Below are 18,786 nucleotides of genomic sequence, written 5' to 3'. Positions count from 1 at the left end.
CTTCTCCTTTCCCTTGCTCTGAGTTAGCAGTGAACATCATAGCGATCCTGAGCTCTCACAGTTTGCTTCTTTATGACACCCACATGTGGATGAAGGTGAAGGTACCAGTGTTTCTCATAGGAAAGTGCTGCTCTTGCTGCTGCTTTTCTGGTCTCTCTTGGTTTGTTTTACAAAAAGAAAAGAAAAAGTGTCATTTTTCAATTCCTCAGAAACACTGGATTTTCTTTTTTTCCCTATAATATTTTTTTTCAGCCTCTGGTTTGCAAGAAGAATGTCACAGAATCACAAATGGTTTAGGTTGGACCTCAAAGCCCATCCAGTCCCACCCTCTGCCATGGGCAGGGACACCTCCCACCGGCTCAGGGGCTCCAAGCCCCATCCAACCTGGCCTGGAACCCCTCCAGGGGTGGGGCAGCCACCACTGCTCTGGGCAACCTGGGCCTGGGCCTCCCCACCATCACAGGAGAACATTTCTCCCTAAGATTTCACCTCAATCTCCCCTCTTGCAGCTCAGAACCATTCCCCCTCATCCATCCTTGCACTCCCTGATCCAGAGCCTCTCCTCAGCTTTCCTGGAGCCCCTTTCAGTTCTGGAAGCTGCTTTATGTTCTCCCCATAGCCTTCTGTTCTCCAGGCTGAACAACCCTGTCTCTCTCAGCTTGTCCTCGTACCGGAGGTGCTCCAGCCCTCAAATCATCTTTATGACCTCCTCTGGACCCACTCCAACAGATCCGTGTCCTAAAGCAGCAGCAGTGAGGGCAAGCAGCCCCTCTGCCACCTGCAGGAAGCAAAGCCAGGCCGGAGCCAGCACCAGTCACCCTGCAGTGGTAGAGCCAGACACGGCAATAGCCAAAAAGAAAAGAAACTTCTGGAGCTTTTTGCATCAGAACTAGAAGCCAAGAAATGCTCAACACCAGCCAAGGCGGTACAAGCTCTCATTTTTGTGTGATATCTGGAAAAACAACAAAACCAGAGGCTGAGCCCATGGCCTCCCAAGCCAACGTACCTTCTGCGTATGGAAAGCGATGGCAGAGGAACAAAATCTGGGGTATGCCACAGAAACTTCTGGTTCTCATTGCTGGTGTGGTAGAGGCTCCATGAGATATGTTTCACGGGTTCATCATAGGCAGCTAAATTCCACAATGACCACACACTCCTTCTGCCCTCAGACCAGAGGCGCCGGTGGTCCCTGGAGCTGTGGCGCTGGGGGCTTCACACCTTTGAATTAATGTCTGCTGCTGCAGAGGGGGCAACTCTGGCTGCAACCAAGATTTGAGTTCAAACCTCAGCATCCGGGTTTCTTTCCAGCTGGTGCAGCTAATGGAGATGGGCACCGGGGAGAGAGAAAGTGGTGTTGAAACTCACCTGAAGTGTTTTAAAAGTCATCAGGGCTATTATGAACATGCAGGCAGATTTTCTACAAAGACTAACCTCTGGTAGCAACCAGAACAAAGAGGTGTGTGGGGCTGCTAATTGCAGAACAGCAAGAGTTCATTAAGTAATAAAACATCGTTTAAATGAAGCAAGAAGGAGTCAGAGTGAGGACCATTTCATTCCGATGCATGATGGGGTTTGCATTTTGCCTTCAGTGCTGTTAAATCATTGAAAGAGCAAGACTGCAATTTTACTGCTTGCTGGGCTAATAATATGTTAAGTTTTATTATCTACAGCCTGTACTAATTACAAGCCTGATACAACAGAACTGCAATCTCTGCTCATTCTCTCATGTCTCCTTTAGTCTCTGCCCGCTCCTCCCTGCACACACCTTTCTGCCCTGCAGCCATCCGCTGAACAGACTCGCTCTCCTGTGAAGAACACTGTGTGAAACCCATCTATGATTTTGACGTGTATTCTCGATGCCCAGAAGGGCAGGTACGTGTGAGCAGCTGGAATAAGGCTTTTACAGTGGTGGGAACAGAAAAGTTGTGGTCAGACTTCAGGGGAGAGCATCGGCAACTCAGATTTAACTTCACATCTTGGTACCATAAGGAGCATTCAAACTTTAAGGTCCCATGACACAAAGATATAGGGCTGGGTCTAGCTCACAAGCTGCCAGTTCAAACTATTTTCCTGGAGAGAAAGGGCAGCTGAAGGCAGTTTCCCAGTTACCAGAATCTGTTTCTGCGAGGTTGTTGTAGGAGGTGGTTGTGTGTGTGAATGCTGCGCTCTAGTGGCTTGTACAGCTTGGAGGAAATGTCCACGCCTCTGGAGTTTGGAGAACATAGCTATGGCTTGGAGGAAATGTTCATGCCCTGGTGAGGCTGGAGGACAGGATTGTGCTTTGGCAGGTTTTGGTGAGAATTGAAGAAATGGCCATGCCTTGGTGAGGCAGGAGGAAATGACCATCTCAGCCTCTTGTAGGCACTTCTCCGAGGTGGATCTACTTCTTCAAGGGAGGAGTCTCTTCCTTGGCTTTGCTGTCACAGCCTAACACATGTACTGTCCTTCACTATGGGCTTGTTCTAATCATAGAACCATAGAATGGTTTGGGTTGGAAGGATCCCATCCAGCTCCAGCCCCCTGCAGGGTCACCTCCCACTGGATCAGGGGGCCCAAAACCCCATCCAACCTGGTCTTGATGGGGCTTCCATGACTTCTCTTGGCAAACTTAATACTTAACAGCTCCCCACTGTACGTCCCTCCTGCTTTACAGCTGTTTACCTGGTTTATCAGCACTTTTTTTTTTGTTACCGTTGATGATGAAAGAGGTTTCATCAGTTGAAGTTTCAACCCAATATCCCAAATCACACCTAGCCAATTTACCTCCTTTCTTCTATGTTCTTTTTTTTCTGACTGGCTCGTTCTCCCACCAGATTTCTGTATTCGGAGCAGGCAGGCAGCTTTGCATTCCTCGTGCGTTGGCTCACGCCCCATAATGCTGCACTGTGGTGGTGCTCCTTTGCATTCCTGGCTTATTAAAGGGAAGGTCGTGCTTCACTTGGCAGCTCCTCCAGGATGTTTTTCAGCTTCCCTCTGCATATTTGGCAGTGCCGCAGCCCTGTTTTAACTTCTTTTCCCACCTTCATCTCGTGCTGCTTTCCAGGTTGAGTCAGGCCTGTTAAAAAACCACAGGAGGTTTATTAGCTGCCAACCACTGTGGGGCAGAGCTGCTTGAGGGGAGAAGGTGGGTTCTACCAGGATGTGCACGAATGATGACAACAGAAACACACATTTTTGACAGGCTTTGTCACGTGAAACGCTCATTGAACTGCTACATAGTGAAAGTCTCCAAAATTGTTATGTTGCCAGAATTAAAATGAAGCCTAATTGGGTTCCTGAGGCTTCTCTTTCCATCTTTGACTCTGTAGGTTTGGAGCGTGCTGGTTAAGAGGGTTTAGATCCATAGTGTTACAGACACTACCGGGTGTTAACATGAAAGACAAGTCATTGTTGTGATCAAAAAGCCAAAGTTCGCCTGGGCTGTCAGTAGTTTAGGCAGGAACAATGCGGTCTCACTCATGTAGAAAACGAAATAAGGATTCGTTTGAAGGTTGGGCAGTGCCTGCATCCAGACCAGATTAAAATAATATAGAAGTGAACCGTTCACTTTAGTTAACAAAGAAGTTCACACCTACAACCTTTGGAGGTAAAAAGCAATGGCTTTGGATCAAAGAACCACTTTCTGTAGGAGAAATGCCACAACAAAACCACATTAATTGTGGTTCGTGCAAAGATGAACATGCTTAGTGCTGACCAGCAAGGGTCAGGGTTCATTCTTGCTGGAGAAGCCTGGGGGTAAAACCAGCATTTCAGCCTCTGTAATTCTTGCCCAACACGGGGCAGAGCTGTCCAAGAGTTCCTGAACTTTATTATTCCTTTCATTACAAAATTATTTATGGACCCTTTGCCTCAAAGCCCACCTTGGGCAGAGCTCTTTCTCTACTTCACAAGAAGACACGGGTTTTAATAAACACCCTCAGGAAACGATCCCCTTGGGATGGTTCCATCTCAGCCAGTGCCAGATGTTGGTGGGGCTGAGCACTCCTCTCAGGTCTCCTTGCAGCCAGCAGGAAGAAATTGTCACTTTGGGGGATGTTTCATGTGACAACGTGCACATGGAAGCATTGATTAGACCTCCAGTGACTTAAAAAAAAAGAATCTCCTGATTTTCTATCGAGTTTCTTTAACCTCAGTGCAATGTGTGATAAGAAGTTGACTCACTGAGAAAGTCACCTGCAGCACTGGAGGAAGTTTGTCTGGTCCTGGTGGCCCGTCGTGCTGCCAGTCACAGCTTGGCAAGGGTCATAATCATATGTGACTGTAGCTCATTTTTCCGCTCATCTGAGTCACTGGACGGTGTATTCCCATGGCTCTGATAACAGGTGATTGCGTAAGGATCACGGGAGCATCAAGACACCAACAGGCAGGTGCTTTCCAGAGCTGTGTGAGCTAAAAATGAGATTTTCTATGGATGATGAGCTGCACCCACCCATGGGGGTGTTTGAACCTTACTTGGAGCTCCTATTTTTCCTTAGAGAATCCAGTGCCCTGTATCCAACCGGCACACACAACCGAGCCGGGCTGCTGGGCAGACCAAAAGTGCTCCCAGCTCTATCCAGTGACCAAAGTTAGAGAAGGACATGGGGTGGGTCAGCGTAGACCTCACGGCACGAAGCCAATGCCGTGTGTGTGTGTGTGTGTGAAAAGAGACCAAGTGATGGAAAGGCCCCATTTCTGGGGGCCACCAGGAGTGAGACCTCTGGAAAGCCATAACAATGTGGTTTTGGGAGCACTTCTGCTTTGCCAAACCCCTGTGGCGGGCGATGCCGCCGCTGCCTACCTCCCCAAATACCATTCAGTCTTACCATGCCAGGGAAGATTAAACCATAGGTAATTACTCTTACTACGGGGAGCCGACATTCAACTACTCATCCTCAGGGATGAGTACGCAGATGCTAGTCACTCGGAGGGTTGCACACAAGACAGCTTTTGCACAGGAGCTAATAGGCTGTGTCGTGGGCACCTCATACCTTCAAGGCGCGTTTAGTAGCTATATAAAAGCTCTCCTTCTATTAGAGCTCACTGGTCACATCACGAAGCTGTTCTCACCAGGGAGCTGGGTAAGTCTGGTTTGTGCTGAGCCTCCGTGGCTGCTGAAATGCAGATTTATTTCTGCTTTTTTCTTTTTATATATATAATTATGCTCTGTGGAAAGGTTTTTGAAAATAATTGGGTTGAATTGCTGTGTTAAAGTGGGAGTGAGCTCTCCTTACAGGTTCTTCAGCTGGGCAACCAAGTCCAAGAGGCACTACAGACGAATGTGAGGGAAGGTTGTTAGCAGTATTTGGGGTGCTGCTCTTGCTGTCATGAGCCAGCAGTGTGTCAGGTGGCCAAGAAAGCCAACAGCATCCTGGCTTGTATCAAAAATGGTGTGGCCAGCAAGAGCAGGGAAGAGATGGTGACCCTGGACTTTGTGCTGAAGAGGCTGCACCTCGACTCCTGGGTTCAGTTTTGGGCCTCTCAGTACAAGAAAGACATTGAGCTGCTGGAGCGCATCCAGAGGAGAACGGAGCCGGGGAAGGGGCTGGAGCACAAGTCTTACAGGAGTGGCTGAGGGATCCGGGATTGTTTAGCCTGGAGAAGAGGAGGCTGAAGGGAGACCTTATTGCTCTCTACCAGGCATAGATCAGGCTCTTCTCCCAAGTAACCAGTGAGATGAGAGGAAACAGCCTCAAGTTGCACCAGGGGAGGTTTAGATCGGATATGTGGAAAAATCCTTTACTGACAGAGTGGTGAAGCATTGGCAGAGTATGCCCAGGGCAGTGGGGGAGACCCAAACCCTGCAGGGGGTAAAAAAACATGTGGCCATAGTACTTTGGGACATGATTTAATAGGCACAGTGAGGTTGGGCTGATGGTTGAACTGGATGAGCTTAGAGGTCTTTCTCATCCTTAATGATTCTATTGTTGCTTGGTTTTGAGTGTGCCTGACAACAGTCAGAGCCACTTTGGTGCTCCCATAACGCTAGAAGAGGTCTAAACAGGTTTGTGTTCAGTTGTGGTATCGCTACCCTTTAATTGGCTTTGTTTCCCTAATGAGTCTGAACTTTGTGGTGCTGAGATTGGGCTGGGAACCTCTGCCTGCCCACAGCACGATAGCATCACCCAGCAGCAATGCCTTGGGTGATCTTTTCTTCTCCCTACTATGCCAGAGGTGGCCAGAGGTTCAGAGCTTGTGTCTGGGTTGGCCTTTTTTCTTTATGCATCAGCAAGAGGTCAGAGGCAGCCGCTGACCAAAAGCAGGAGGAGAAAACCAGATTTAATGACTGAAAGGCAGCTCTGAGGTTCCTCTGCTGACCCCTGAGATCAGTTCTCTGTGGAGGTCCAGGTGAAGGGGAGTTGCAGCCTGGGGAGATATTCAGTGATTCACGTCTCCGAGTTTCCTCACCGCTTGATTTAGTGTTATGTTTCAGAGTTAAAATGATGGGTTGGGTCCTCAGCTGCTGCTGCTGTGATTCTGAGACCGTGGCACAGACAGGACGTGTCGCCGTCACCCTGTGGAGTGAGCTGGTCCTGTGGTGTGGGCAGCAGCAGGACAGAGAGAAACCCATCTGGGTGCCGTCTAAAGGCTCTGCTTTCTCACGTGTCATTCCAGTCCTGCCGAAGCCTCACCGAGATGTCGTGCTACCTACAGCAGTGCCACCCTCCAGTCTACCAGGAACCCATCCCCATCAAGTGCCCTCCGATGTACGGTGCCAGATACCCACAAGTGCCTACCTGGCACTCCACGCTGTGCATCCCACAGTACGTGACGCCCTGCGTCCCCCGGCAGCGGGTCATGTCCTCCAGCTTCTCTGAACAGCAGTGTGTGACCAAGTGCGTGCCACGGCAGCAGCACGCGACCAAGTGTGAGACCCAGCGCATCCTCCAGGAGCCGTGTGTTCCTCGCTGCGTGACAACTTGCGTGCCGCAGCAGCAGTGCGCCACCAAGGGTGCGTCGCAGCAGCCTTGCGTGACCAAGTGCGTGCCACAACAGCGTGCGACCGCCTCCCAGCAGCAATGTGCCACCAAGTGCATCCCCCCGCAGCAGTGCGCCACCAGGAGAGTGACCACGTGTGTGCCGCAGCAGCCGTATCCCACCAAGGGCATCCCCCAGCAGCAGGGTGCCACCAAGTGCGTCCCACAGCAGTGCGTGACCACGTACACTCCGCAGCAGCACTGTGCGCCCAGGTGTGTCACCACCTGCGTCCCGCAGCAGCGTGCCACCAAGGGCGTCTCGTACCGGTTTGTGACCTCTTGTGCCCCGCAGCAATGTGCCACCACGTACATCCCACAGCAATATCCTACCAGGTGTGTGACCAAGTGTATCCCACAGCAGTGCGCCACCGACTCGCCCACTATTTGTGTCCCGCAGCAGTGTCAGACAACTTGTGTCCCGCAGCAGCCGTCTGCCACCAAGTGTGTCCAACAGCCATGTGTGACCAAGTGTGTCCCACAGCAATGTGCCACCAAGTGTGTCCAACAGCAGCCGTGTGTGACCAAGTGTGTCCCACAGCAGCAGTGTGTGACCAAAGGTGTCCCACAGCAATGTGCCACCAAATGTGTCCCACAGCAGTCGTGTGTGACCAAGGGTGTTCCACAGCAGTGTGAGACCAAGTGCGTCCAACAGCAGCCGTGTGTGACCAAGGGTGTTCCACAGCAGCAGTGTGTGACCAAAGGTGTCCCACAGCAATGTGCCACCAAGTGTGTCCCACAGCAGCAGTGTGTGACCAAGAGTGTCCCACAGCAGTGTGCCACCAAATGTGTCCCACAGCAGCAGTGTGTGACCAAGGGTGTCCCACAGCAGCAGTGTGTGACCAAGTGTGTCCCACAGCAGCAGTGTGTGACCAAGAGTGTCCCACAGCAGCCGTGTGTGACCAAGGGTGTCCCACAGCAGCCGTGTGTGACCAAGGGTGTCCCACAGCAGCCGTGTGTGACCAAGGGTGTCCCACAGCAGTGTGCCACCAAATATGCCCCACAGCAGCCGTGCCAGTCAGGTGGAGTAAAAATCTCGAGTCATTCTAAAAAGTACTGCTCTGCATCCAAATGGCCCTGGTAAAAAGGTCCACAGAAAAGGAGTGAGGTACAGCTTTGGGACAGGGGTTATTTATCTCCTTGTATTACCTGCCGACTTGTTCCTACTGCTTCGGTCTGCTTTATCTCTCTTTTCCAGTGCTTGCCTCGCAGCTCAGCTCTGTTTTGGGCCAGGGGGTGATGCTATTTCCGTGGTTGCGCTCCAGGTGCCTGTGGCTTGTCCTTAACCTGCTACAAGCCATAGTTTAGTGGGATGCTATTAAATTCTCCCCTAATTAAAATGAATAATCATTTAAAAAGAATTAAGAGAAAAAAAGAAATAGGAATGTCTAAGGAGTCCAGATCACGACAGCACCAAGAGGACTCAGTGTGTGGCGGGCGGAGGGCTGGCCCCTGCCCGGCTCCGAGTCCAGTCCTGGCCTTGGGAGATAATATTCCGGTTAACTTGGATTCCACAAAGCTGCGGGTTGTCCATAACATGTTTCCTAGATTTTGGAAGCTGAATGCAAATTTGCTAAGCAAACAGAATCTTCCTCCAGTGGCCTTCATTTCAGAAGGTGGCCAGAAATCTCTGTGGCTTTAAAACTCTGCGTTGACTTCAACCTGGACCAGAGAGGATTTCTGGCTTGGTGAAGCTGAAATGTTATATATGAGTGTTTTCATTCACTTGGTTGCTTTAATGAAGACTGAAAACACAACTTGAAACAAAAGAAAGTCTTTGCAATAACACTGAAAGCTGTAGCACGACTATTTTGTAAATATTTAAGCTATAAAAGCCATTAACCGTGTTCTTTATGCTGCCTGAAGATGTGTACTCTACACTGCACTGAAACCAAACCATATACGCGTATGTATACTTAAATAAATATATTTGTCTGACCTCCGATTAACTATCTCGTCTTTCTGCCCTCTGGTGGTTCCTCTTTATTAAACGTAGTGAAGTCCTGCCTGAAAAATACCAAAATCCTGTAATGTGCCCTCTCATTAGGAAAATGAGTAGTAGTTCACGCTAAGTAGATCATGCGTAGTTGGAGGGCAAAAACAAGTGTCACAAGATGAAGAGGAGGGTGTGACCGGGCTGCGACGCTGCCCTGCATCCTGCCCCTGCTCCACCCCTGCTTTGTGACCTTGGGCTGCCCTCTGAAGGCAAGGAGGTGTCTAAGACCTGAGCATGGAGCAACGTCAAAGCTGCTTCCCTGGGGTGCGCAGTGTGTGATGGGGGAGAGAACCCTTTTCACACCTTCTCCTGAGTGTCCAGCGAGGATACTTAGGGCTGGAGAGGCAGCGTGCGAGAGCAGCAGTGACCGTGGTTCTCCTTCCACCTTGCAAAGCCAGCAATGTTCTCAGAACCCAATGTTTTGCGTCCCCTTTAAAACCAAGAGATGAGCAATGGTGTGGCCGTCTGAGGAACTGTCTCATCATTGTGGGTTTCATAGAGTCATAGAATGGTTTGGGTTAGATGAGACCTTAAAGCCCATCCAGTTACAACTCCCTTCCCACCAGATCAGGTTGCTCATAGCCTCATCCATCCTGGTCTTGAACACCTCCAGGAGACACAGGAGCTGGAGCCAAGCGGATAGGAAAACCTTCCTTGGTGGTGGTAGCTGGATGGTGCAGGACCTCATCACACAGATGGAGTGGCCAACACAGCATGGGGCTTGTTTTGGAGGTGCTTACAATGAAGTCTGGTTCTGACCCCGATTCTGACTCACGCTACACTGCCAAGTGACTGCAGTGCAATGTGCCTCAGTTTCCCCTGTGCTTAATTGGGAATAATAATAGCCCCCACAACCATGGGGCACTGTGAGTCTCTTGGAGATGAAATTACTTCGCAGGTGCTAATTAACAACATTCGAATGACAGGGCACAATGTTATCATTGGGTTCATATTTTGCTACCTGCTCTAGAAACACTAAACTGAATATTAACATTACTTGAAAGCTACTTATCTGGAGGGTGTCCAGGAACTGGATTTATGGAGCTTATAAAAACTGCGTTAATCTGCTCACCTGCTCGATTCCTAAAATCTCAGGTCAGGCCATTTAACATTAAAAAGGGCGTTGTAATTCAGGCCAGTGAAATGCAATGAAAGCTACAGAAATCCGAGTTGGAGTCAGTGCTTGTGTTCTTCAGTAAACAAGATAAGCCTCGAGAAAGCATCCTCCCCTTTGATTTTGTAGCTCTTGAAATGTTGGCATCAACTAGGAAAACACACGCTTAGTATTTTTTCCTGTCATAGGATAATTAAGGGTGGAAAAGCTCACCCAGACGAAACATCAGCCCAACCCAACAGAGCCTACTAAACCGCGTCCCAAAGTGCCATGGCCACATGGGTTTTCAACCCTTCCAGGGTTGGGGACTTGACCACTGCCTTTGGTGGCCTCTGCCAGGGCTTCACCATTCATTCAATAAAGGAGTATTTTCTAATATCTGGTCTAAACCTCCCCTGGCACAACTTGAGGCAATTTCCTCTTGTCCCACCCCTTGTTACTTGGCAGAAGAACCCAGCACCCACCTCACTAAAACCTCCTTTCTGGGAGCTGCAGAGAGCGATAAGATCTCGTCTTGGGCTCCTCTTCTCCAGGCTATGGTACTGAGGAAGATGATTTTGCTGGAAAAGCAGGAATGTGAATTACAAACAATCCTTCAGGCTTCTGGATTTTCTGCTGAAAATAGAAATAGAAAAATTTACTCAGTGGTTCATAAGCCGGAGATCAATATTCTGCTTCAAATATTGGAATCATAGAGTCATCGAGGCTAGAAAACACCCTTAAGAACACCAAGTCCAACCATAAACCCAACACTGACAAGTCCACCAATAAATCATGTCCCTAAATGCCACATCCACACATCTTTTAAATTCCGCTGGGAATGTCAACCCAGCAGCATCTCTGCTGCTTCGCATCGGAGACAAATTTTCCACCTACTCCATCAGAAGTTAACTTATTTCACCTCTTTTTATTTCAAAGTGTGGGACGTCACCCAAATTCTCAGCGCGCTGAACCCAGTTCATAGGTGTCAGATTTATATTAAAGGAAAACAAATGCCAAAGCCTTTGCTTATGCCGAAATGACTACGTAAAAATGCATTCCCTGCTGGCACTTACACTTGAGCCACTGTTAATTTTCCCCTGGTTTGGTTCGTGGCATAAACAGGGAACAAAGCGAGGGATGAGTGGTGCAGAGAGTGTGCAGCAGAGCAGGAAATGCAATTGGTGTTTTCAGGACATGAGCCGGGTTTGATTCAGCCGCTTTTCCCCAGGCCACCCTCGCATTCCTGCTCATCTCTTCTCCCTTTTGTTGTGCCGGAAAAGCGTCACCTCTTTGGGCAGGTTATTCGCTCGGTGGTAAACCCTTTTCGGTAGCCGTCTTGCCCTTAGCCCAAGGCTTTCTTGGACCAAATCACCCGTCTCTTCCCTGGGCTGCCTGTGTCAATGGAAGAAGCCTGCATGCCACAGTAATTATGGTCTGCAAAAAGTCATCGAGAATCCTTCCTGGATGGTGTTTTTGAAGAGACTTACTAATACAACTCCCGTGGAAAAGAGGACTCCCTTGGGTGGTCTCAACTGTAATGTTTTCCTGGGTGGAAATGCATTTTCTGGCTGGCTGGGGTTTGCAATGGGCAGGCACGGATGTTCGGGCACCACACGTGGAGATATGTAGCTTGAGAACCAGCATGAGGTGACCTTGGTCTACACCAAGGGTTTCCACTGGTGTGGCACATTGGACCAAGAGGTTCCACCTCATGGAGATATCCCAGCAGTGCCAGGTGGTGGTGGCAGCCCTACGGAACAAGAGCAGCCATTCCCACCAGCACGAAGCCGCACGTGGCTCAGCCAGGACTGGCAGGCAATTAGAGCATCGCCCAGCTGAACCGCCTCACTCCCCTAGGGCACTTATTCACCGTATAAAAGCTCTGCCATCTCAAGGCTCTCTTAGGCACTCCTCTCCGGTTGTTCTCCCTGATGAAGTGGGTAAGTCTGGCTTTTACTGGAGCTCCTGAAATGCTGTTTTATTCCTGGGTGGCCAGAGCAGGCAGAGGTCCTGCCTGTGTACTCACAGAGAAGCATCCTCTGGGGATGCTGCCTTCACCGCCAGCGTGAGCAGCTCAGCTGGAGCATCTCCTCCGTGCTAACCTGAAGAATCTCGGGAAAGCACTTCCAGATGGACTGTGAAGTCAGGAGTGGGATTTGAGGGCTTTTCTACGCTTTCAGTTAGTTCTAGTCCAAAGGACGCAATTGACTACATAGAATCACTAAGTTGGAAAAGACCTCTTAGAACATCGAGTGCAGCCATAAAAGGGCTCAGTGCTGATGGGAGTCAGAGATGAGCTCGCACGCTAAAAGGCAGCTCTTCTAAAGGAAGCGGAGAAATTTACTGCAGTTTAATGGAATTTAAACAAATCAACTTTTCAGGTAATAGTAAGAAGCTTTCCAACTCCAGTGCCAACGCGAAAGTCAGCAGAGCCTCTCTAGCTGAGTCTGAAGATGTTCAAATTTCTGTCTGGGCTAAAGATGATAGAAGTAAATTTGAGATGCAAAAAAAACCAACAAACCCTGGAAGCGAACAATCCCCCCACTTTAGAAGCTTTTTGTCTTGATGAGCATCACCGGATACTTCAGCGTACGTGAATTAGTAGTGATTGCTATCATTGTTTTTTAACCATTTGGTTTTATCAGTTGATGATTATTATAATTGTAGTGCTAATAAGTTTTCCTAATGATAGCAACACACAGCATTGTTCTTGCTAATAGTCACGCAGTGAGAGGCTTTTGGAAGATAAAACACCTCACTGTAATTATAGTTAGAACCAGGGGCGTTCAGAAAATGCAGCTTCTTTACAGTTGTTTGATTATATAATAGCCAAACAATGTCTAAATGAAAAAGCAGCTTTGATTGGAGAACCTTTCCTGTGTCAGTGGTTCCAGTACCTGTTGCGCTCAAAGTAATCCTGTTAAAACCTCGGGAGACTCCCTGAAACTGGTGTTTTCCAGAGTTGGGAACAAAATGAGATGGTTTCTCCTGTGACTCCCAGGGACAAGGTATCTCAGAGTGCTTTCAGGAGGAAAGTGTGGACCTCCAGATGGTGCATATTGGCCTCTCCCTCAGGAGTGAGGTTCTGGTAGGGTTCCCTTTGTGCTGCTCGAACAGGGGCTGCCAGGCTGAGGGTTTGCTATCAGAGCCGCTATGCCAGTGGGTCTTAGGTTACTGTGACTAAACCAGGACATTACGGCTTGGAATGGGTCCTGCTTTAAACAGGTTTAATTCTCTCAACTCAGTGAAACTTGGCCAGTTAACAACAGCTGAGATTTTGCCTTGATGGCTTCACCTTTCCTGTTTCACCATATATTTAGAAATAATCTTGTATTCTAAGGACACGGATACGTTGGAGCAAGTCCAGAGGAGACCACAAAGATGATCTAAGGGCTGGAGCACCTCTCATATGAGGACAGGCTGGGAGAGGTGGGGTTTTTCAGCCTGGAGAAATGAAGGTTCCAGGGAGACCTTAGAGCAGCTTCCAACTATGAAAGGGGCTCCGGGCAAGCTGGGGAGGGGATTTGGATCATGGAGGGCAGGGAGAGGGCAAAGAGGAACAGTTTTAAGCTGAAAGAGGGGAGATTGAGATGAGATCTTCGAAAGAAATGTTTTTCTACGCAGATGGGGAGGCCCTGGCTCAGGGGGACTATGAATCGGCAGGCAGGTCATACTTGCTGAGCTCTGCCACAAACCAATCCTTACGCTCAGCCACCTCTTTCAACCTCAGCTTGGGTTTGCCCACGCGAACTGCAGCTACACCTGAGCATTACAGCATGGACACACCTTTAATTTTGGCTTGCCTTTCATCTCTGGTACTTGGCAGTTACAGGATATAAACTTGAAAGGAAACCAGTGGGGATGCAGGAGGTTTCTTGGAAGGAAGACAAAGGGTCATAAGGTCACTCCTTGGTGAAATGCTCTAAGAGACACTTAGCTGGACTTTGAAGAACTCCCCATCTTGCCTGGCTCCAATGCCTGATTGTTTCTAGGCTCTTAAAAGAAGGATGTGGGACACAAGCTGAGTCTCCTCGCCTCACCTGGGTAATCACAGCCTGGTTTTGAGTCACTGAGAGACCTGTGACCTTCAGGACATCTAGGGTGTGGGCCATGTGGAGATTCCTACAGGGACACCGAGTCCTGCGTCAGAGAAAATAGCCTATGCCTATGTGAACTGTCTGTCTTTTTCCTGCTTCTTTCAGGCTTAAGCGCCTTGCGCGACCATGCATTATTATGGAGAGCGATATAAACACCTGTACCTGCCAGGATCGGGCTGTATCACTGAAAGCATCCAGCACTGCGCACCCCAGTCCGACGCGTGCAGTACCACGTGCCACCCAGTGAGCATTATCAAGAGCCCGATGCCGAGATGGCAAAGCTACAGTCAACCTTTCACCACTTACGTGTGCCCGCAGCCAAGCGTGACGCACGCATCTCTGCTGCCTTGTCAGCCCTACGTACAGAAGTGTGTCATGCTCTACCCCGAGCCTTGTGAGACCACTCACCTTCTGCCCTGCAGGAAGCCCAGTGTGAAGCTAAACACAACGCCGAGCTTCCAGCCCTGTGAGACCATCCGTCCTGAGAAGAAGCGTATGGCCAAGAGCCTTCCACCGTGTGCACCCAGGTGCCCAGAGCCAAGCAAACTCAAGTTCCCACCATGTGGGATCAAGTACTCATCCTCCTGCAAGGATGAATGCAAGTCGCAGAAGATATCCAAGTCTTCGTCGCAGAAGTACAGCAGGGATGTCCAGTGCCTGCCAGGGATGACCAGTGGCTATTCCCCACCGCTGCGGGGAGTCACCGAGTGCCCCCCACAGCAGTGCATAACAGAGTCTTACCTGCAGGAGTATGTGAATGGGTTCCCCCACCAGAAGTGCATGAAGGGCTACCCAACACAGGAGTGCATCACCTCCTACTCCTCGCAGCAGTGCGTAACCAAGTGCCCGCCGCAGCCACAAGTGTCCAAGCGCCTCCCTGGAAAGGTAATAAAGGAATATTCCTCCCAGCAACAAGCAACCAAGTGCTCACCGCCAAAGGAGAGAATCAAGTACAAGAGCTCATCAACACAACACCTAAGCAAGTCCAAGTGTCTCTACCCGCGGGCCACCCAGCACGTGACCCACCATCACTCAGGGGTAGTGAAACGTTCAAGCCACTCCAAGAAGAGTCGCTGTGTTTCAAAATGTCTGTGGTAGAGGAGGTAAAGAAGTAGTTTTGAGAAGAGCAAGCTATGTAGCTGAGGTCTGAGGTTATTTTTCTCGCCCTGTTCCCATTCCTAAACGCTAGAGAAGCTTTGGCTTTATCTTACCCCATATCGTATCCATGCTAAGCTCGTAGAGTGCCTTGCTTTCCTTTCTTTGATTAAGCTTCAACTATTCCCGTGACAGAAAAGCTGTTAGTGAGAAGTTCATAGAATCCCAGGATGGTTGGGGTTCGAAGGGCCCTCTGGAGCTCATCCAGTCCAACCCTGCTAAAACAGGGTCACCTCAAGCAGGTTGCACGGGAATGCATCCAATTAAGCAACTCTAAGCTGGTGTTTTCAACTTCAAAACAACACAACTCCGTCACGGTGTTCGCACCCTGAGGGGCTTTTACTGTTACTGGATCAATCCTATTCACCGGTTTTACCAGTCATATTAAACTCAGGCTGCAGCTGGATTCCTGCTCTGTGTCTGATTTCTTTTCCATTTTTATAACTGTTTCTAATACCTACTATGGGACAAAATTCCTTCCTGTTGTTATACCACTCCTTTGTGTAAAATAATGGCAGTAATGATGATTTTAGGACTGGATTTACCATCTGTGCAAGCAAATCTTGGTATTAAAGTTACCCCAAGACATAATAAAGGTAACAGTGCAGGGTGGCATTTACAAGAAGGCTTGACTGAAGTAACGAGCCCCATTAGCAGCCCTTAGACAGGAGTTTATCGTCCATCCAGGCTTAGCTCAGTTGCACCCTCTTTTCACATGGGCCACACAGGAGAATCATAGAATCTTTAAAGGTTGGAAAGGACCTCTAAGCTCATCCAGACCAACCATCAGCCGACTAAACTGCGTCCTGAATCGCCATATCTACATGTTTTTTGAACCCCTCCAGGGTTGGGGACCCCACCACTGCCCTGGGCAACCTCTTCCAGGGCTTCACCACTCTGTCAGTAAAGGTATTTTTCCTAATATCAATCTAAACCTCTCCCCAGCTCAACTTGAGCCTATTTCCTCTTGTCCTATCACTAGTTACTCAGAGGAAGAGTAAGGCAGAAGAGAGCTTTAGTCCTGTACCGTGAGACCAGGGCAAGCTTCCTCCAGGTGTCCCCCGCTCAGCAATTTTGTCCCTCGACAACACACCGCTGAGCAGATTATGGGTTGTGTGGGACGGTGCCTGGCACAGCAGGAGGGAGAGGGAACACTGGTGGAGGTCTCTTCTGGTGCTGTGGCCCTCTCTGCATCAGATGGGTAATCATTATCGACAGTCTGTGGTTAAGAAATTGCAACCAGAAGGAAAAGTGACATTCAATTCCAGCTGTTCCTTGATCATAACATTTTTGTGGACAGCAGGAAATAGTTACTATGCTTTGGTCACTGTGTTGGTTTCCTATCATACATATGTAAGGGGCAAAGTCCCAAAGCATGTTTCTTTGCACCTCAGCCTCCCAGGAGGTGCTCCTGAGAAGAAGCTCTATGCAACCACCTAAAGGTGCAGTGGGAGACCCAGCAGCTCCTCCCATTACTGCTTCTCTGCCTTGCGCTGCTCAACCTGTTCCCTGGGCAAATCCCAGCAAGAAAGCCATCTCCTATCTCCTCAGTTTCCTCTGCAGCATCCCAAACAGACCAAGCAGGATTTCCATAAACCCCTTTTTTCTAATAGGTTTGCTTGTAAATACAGAGACCGATGCTACCAGCAGCCCCCAGGTTTAGGAGGGACTCTCTCCGGGTGGAGGGGAGAGAATTCATTTTAACGTCCAGTGACATCTCTAACCCCGGGGAATTAAATGAAAAAGAGGAGTAAGATCTGAGGAAGTATCTCCCTTCTGAACACTTCACATGGGATCAATCCCCTTTCCTATGTCCCTAGGCACAAGGAAGAATTTCTTCACCATGAGAGTGGTGAGGCCCTGGCCCAGGTTGTCCAGGGAAGCTGTGGCTGCCCCATCCCTGGAGGGGTTCCAGGCCAGGTTGGATGGGCCGTGGGCAGCCTGATCCAGTGGGAGGTGTCCCTGCCTGTGGCATGGGGTTTGGAACTGGATGATCTTTAAGGTCTCTTCCAATCCAAACTATTGTATGATCCTATGGTTCTTATACCAGGCTGATGCAAGACCTGGCTCACAACAGCGCGCTCATAAGGACAGGCGTCGAGGTCTGCAACCATTAGAGGGAGATGGAGGTTCACAATTAAGAAATGAGGGTGAAACAATCCAGGCCTCCAGGAAGCTCTGCCACCTGCATTTGTCCCACTTGCATGCACTTTAAGAGACTCTGCTCATCTCAGTCACTCCAAGAGCCTCCTCTGGAGCCCTGCACCCAGTTCTGGAGTCCTCAGCACAAGAAGGACACGGAGCTGTTGGAGAGAGTCCAGAGGAGGACTCGGAGATGTTCCAAGGGCTGGAGCACCTCTCGTATGAGGACAGGCTGGGAGAGTTGGGGTTGTTCAGCCTGGAGAAGAGAAGGCTTAGAGCAGGCTTTCCGTACTCAAAGGGACCACAAGAAATATGAGGTCAGACTTTTTAGCAAGGCATTTTGTGACAGGGCAAGGAGGGATGGGTTTAAACTAAGGGAGGGGAGATTTAGGTTGGAGATAAGGAAGAAATTTTTTACAAGGGTGGCGAAACACTGGCCCGGGTTGCCCAGGAAGGCGGTGGAAACCCCATCCCTGGAAACACTCAAGGTCAGCTTGGATGGGGTCTCTGAGCAACCTGATCTGGTTAAAGTTGTCCTGCAGGGACCTGGACTAGACGACCTGTAAAGGTCCCTTCCAACCCAAAGCATTCTATGGTTCTATGATTCAAGAGGATCCAGGTTCTCCTTCGGTTGGCATGGGTTGATCAGAAGAAAAGGGTTTCCTTGTAAAAATCTGAGCTTCTGTGGTTTTGCTCCTGATAAAGAGGTTGCACTGACATGAGAATATAAAATCTTGGTGTCTCAAAGCAACCGCTAAACGTTGCCTGAACTTTTACTGCATGAGAGTGGGGTTTATGTTCTCTTGTTCCCTTTCTCCTCCTCCTCCTGGCTCAGGCAGCAGACCCTGCTCTCCCTCAAAATGGCTTAATAGGAGGGATCTGCTCTTGGAGAGTGATGAGCACTGCAAATAAAGCACCTGATGGCCCCAAAGATGACGTGAGGCAGTGCTGCAGCCTTGTGGATGCGAAAGCCAGCTGCAGGCTGGGCTGCTGGAGCCAGAACAGAGCCAACAGCAGGAGAAAAGCACCTCGGGGCCGTTTCCTCTCATCCCATCACTTGTTACTTGGCAGAAGAGCCCAGCAGCCACCTCACTGCAACCTCCTTTCAGGGACCTGTAGAGAGCAACAAGGTCTCCTCTCAGCCTCCTCTTCTCCCGACAATTAGACACAGGTGGAGTGAAGTTCCCACACAACAGGGAATGTCTAAACACTTCAAAAATATTCATTACTGGTTTATGCACACAATGTGTTTTATCATCATAACATTAATGGTATGTTATCTGAAACAAACACCTCGGGGCTAATAGCGACTTTAGAACGTGCATTTTTTGATGGAAGTATCTCAGT

General features: G+C 49.4%; 2 protein-coding genes across 4 annotated transcripts; both read left to right on the top strand.

Moving 5' to 3' along the window:
• The first annotated feature begins 4,969 nt into the window (after positions 1-4,969).
• Positions 4,970-8,891, top strand: LOC104059559 (keratin-associated protein 10-7-like). 2 transcript variants are annotated; one of them, XM_054050607.1, is made up of 3 exons: positions 4,970-5,060; positions 6,595-7,411; positions 7,466-8,891. In XM_054050607.1, exons 2-3 carry the CDS (start codon positions 6,616-6,618, stop codon positions 8,035-8,037), a joined length of 1,368 nt encoding a protein of 455 aa, XP_053906582.1. In that variant the 5' UTR covers positions 4,970-5,060; positions 6,595-6,615; the 3' UTR covers positions 8,038-8,891. The 2 variants fall into 2 exon arrangements, with proteins under 2 accessions (XP_053906582.1, XP_053906581.1); XM_054050606.1 differs by having other exon boundaries at positions 6,595-8,891.
• Positions 8,892-11,940: 3,049 nt separating this feature from the next.
• LOC104059548 (uncharacterized) lies at positions 11,941-15,779 on the top strand. Of its 2 annotated transcripts, none has more exons than XM_009561236.2 (2): positions 11,941-11,985; positions 14,248-15,778. In XM_009561236.2, exon 2 carries the CDS (start codon positions 14,269-14,271, stop codon positions 15,238-15,240), a length of 972 nt encoding a protein of 323 aa, XP_009559531.2. In that variant the 5' UTR covers positions 11,941-11,985; positions 14,248-14,268; the 3' UTR covers positions 15,241-15,778. The 2 variants fall into 2 exon arrangements, with proteins under 2 accessions (XP_009559531.2, XP_053906588.1); XM_054050613.1 differs by lacking the exon at positions 11,941-11,985 and adding an exon at positions 11,993-12,634 and having other exon boundaries at positions 14,248-15,779.
• Positions 15,780-18,786: the final 3,007 nt, after the last annotated feature.

This window comes from Cuculus canorus, chromosome 28 (assembly GCF_017976375.1).
Source record: "Cuculus canorus isolate bCucCan1 chromosome 28, bCucCan1.pri, whole genome shotgun sequence".
Classification (NCBI taxonomy): domain Eukaryota; kingdom Metazoa; phylum Chordata; class Aves; order Cuculiformes; family Cuculidae; genus Cuculus; species Cuculus canorus.
Note: the sequence above shows the minus strand (reverse complement) of the source record. Positions and strands in the feature narration are given on the sequence as shown.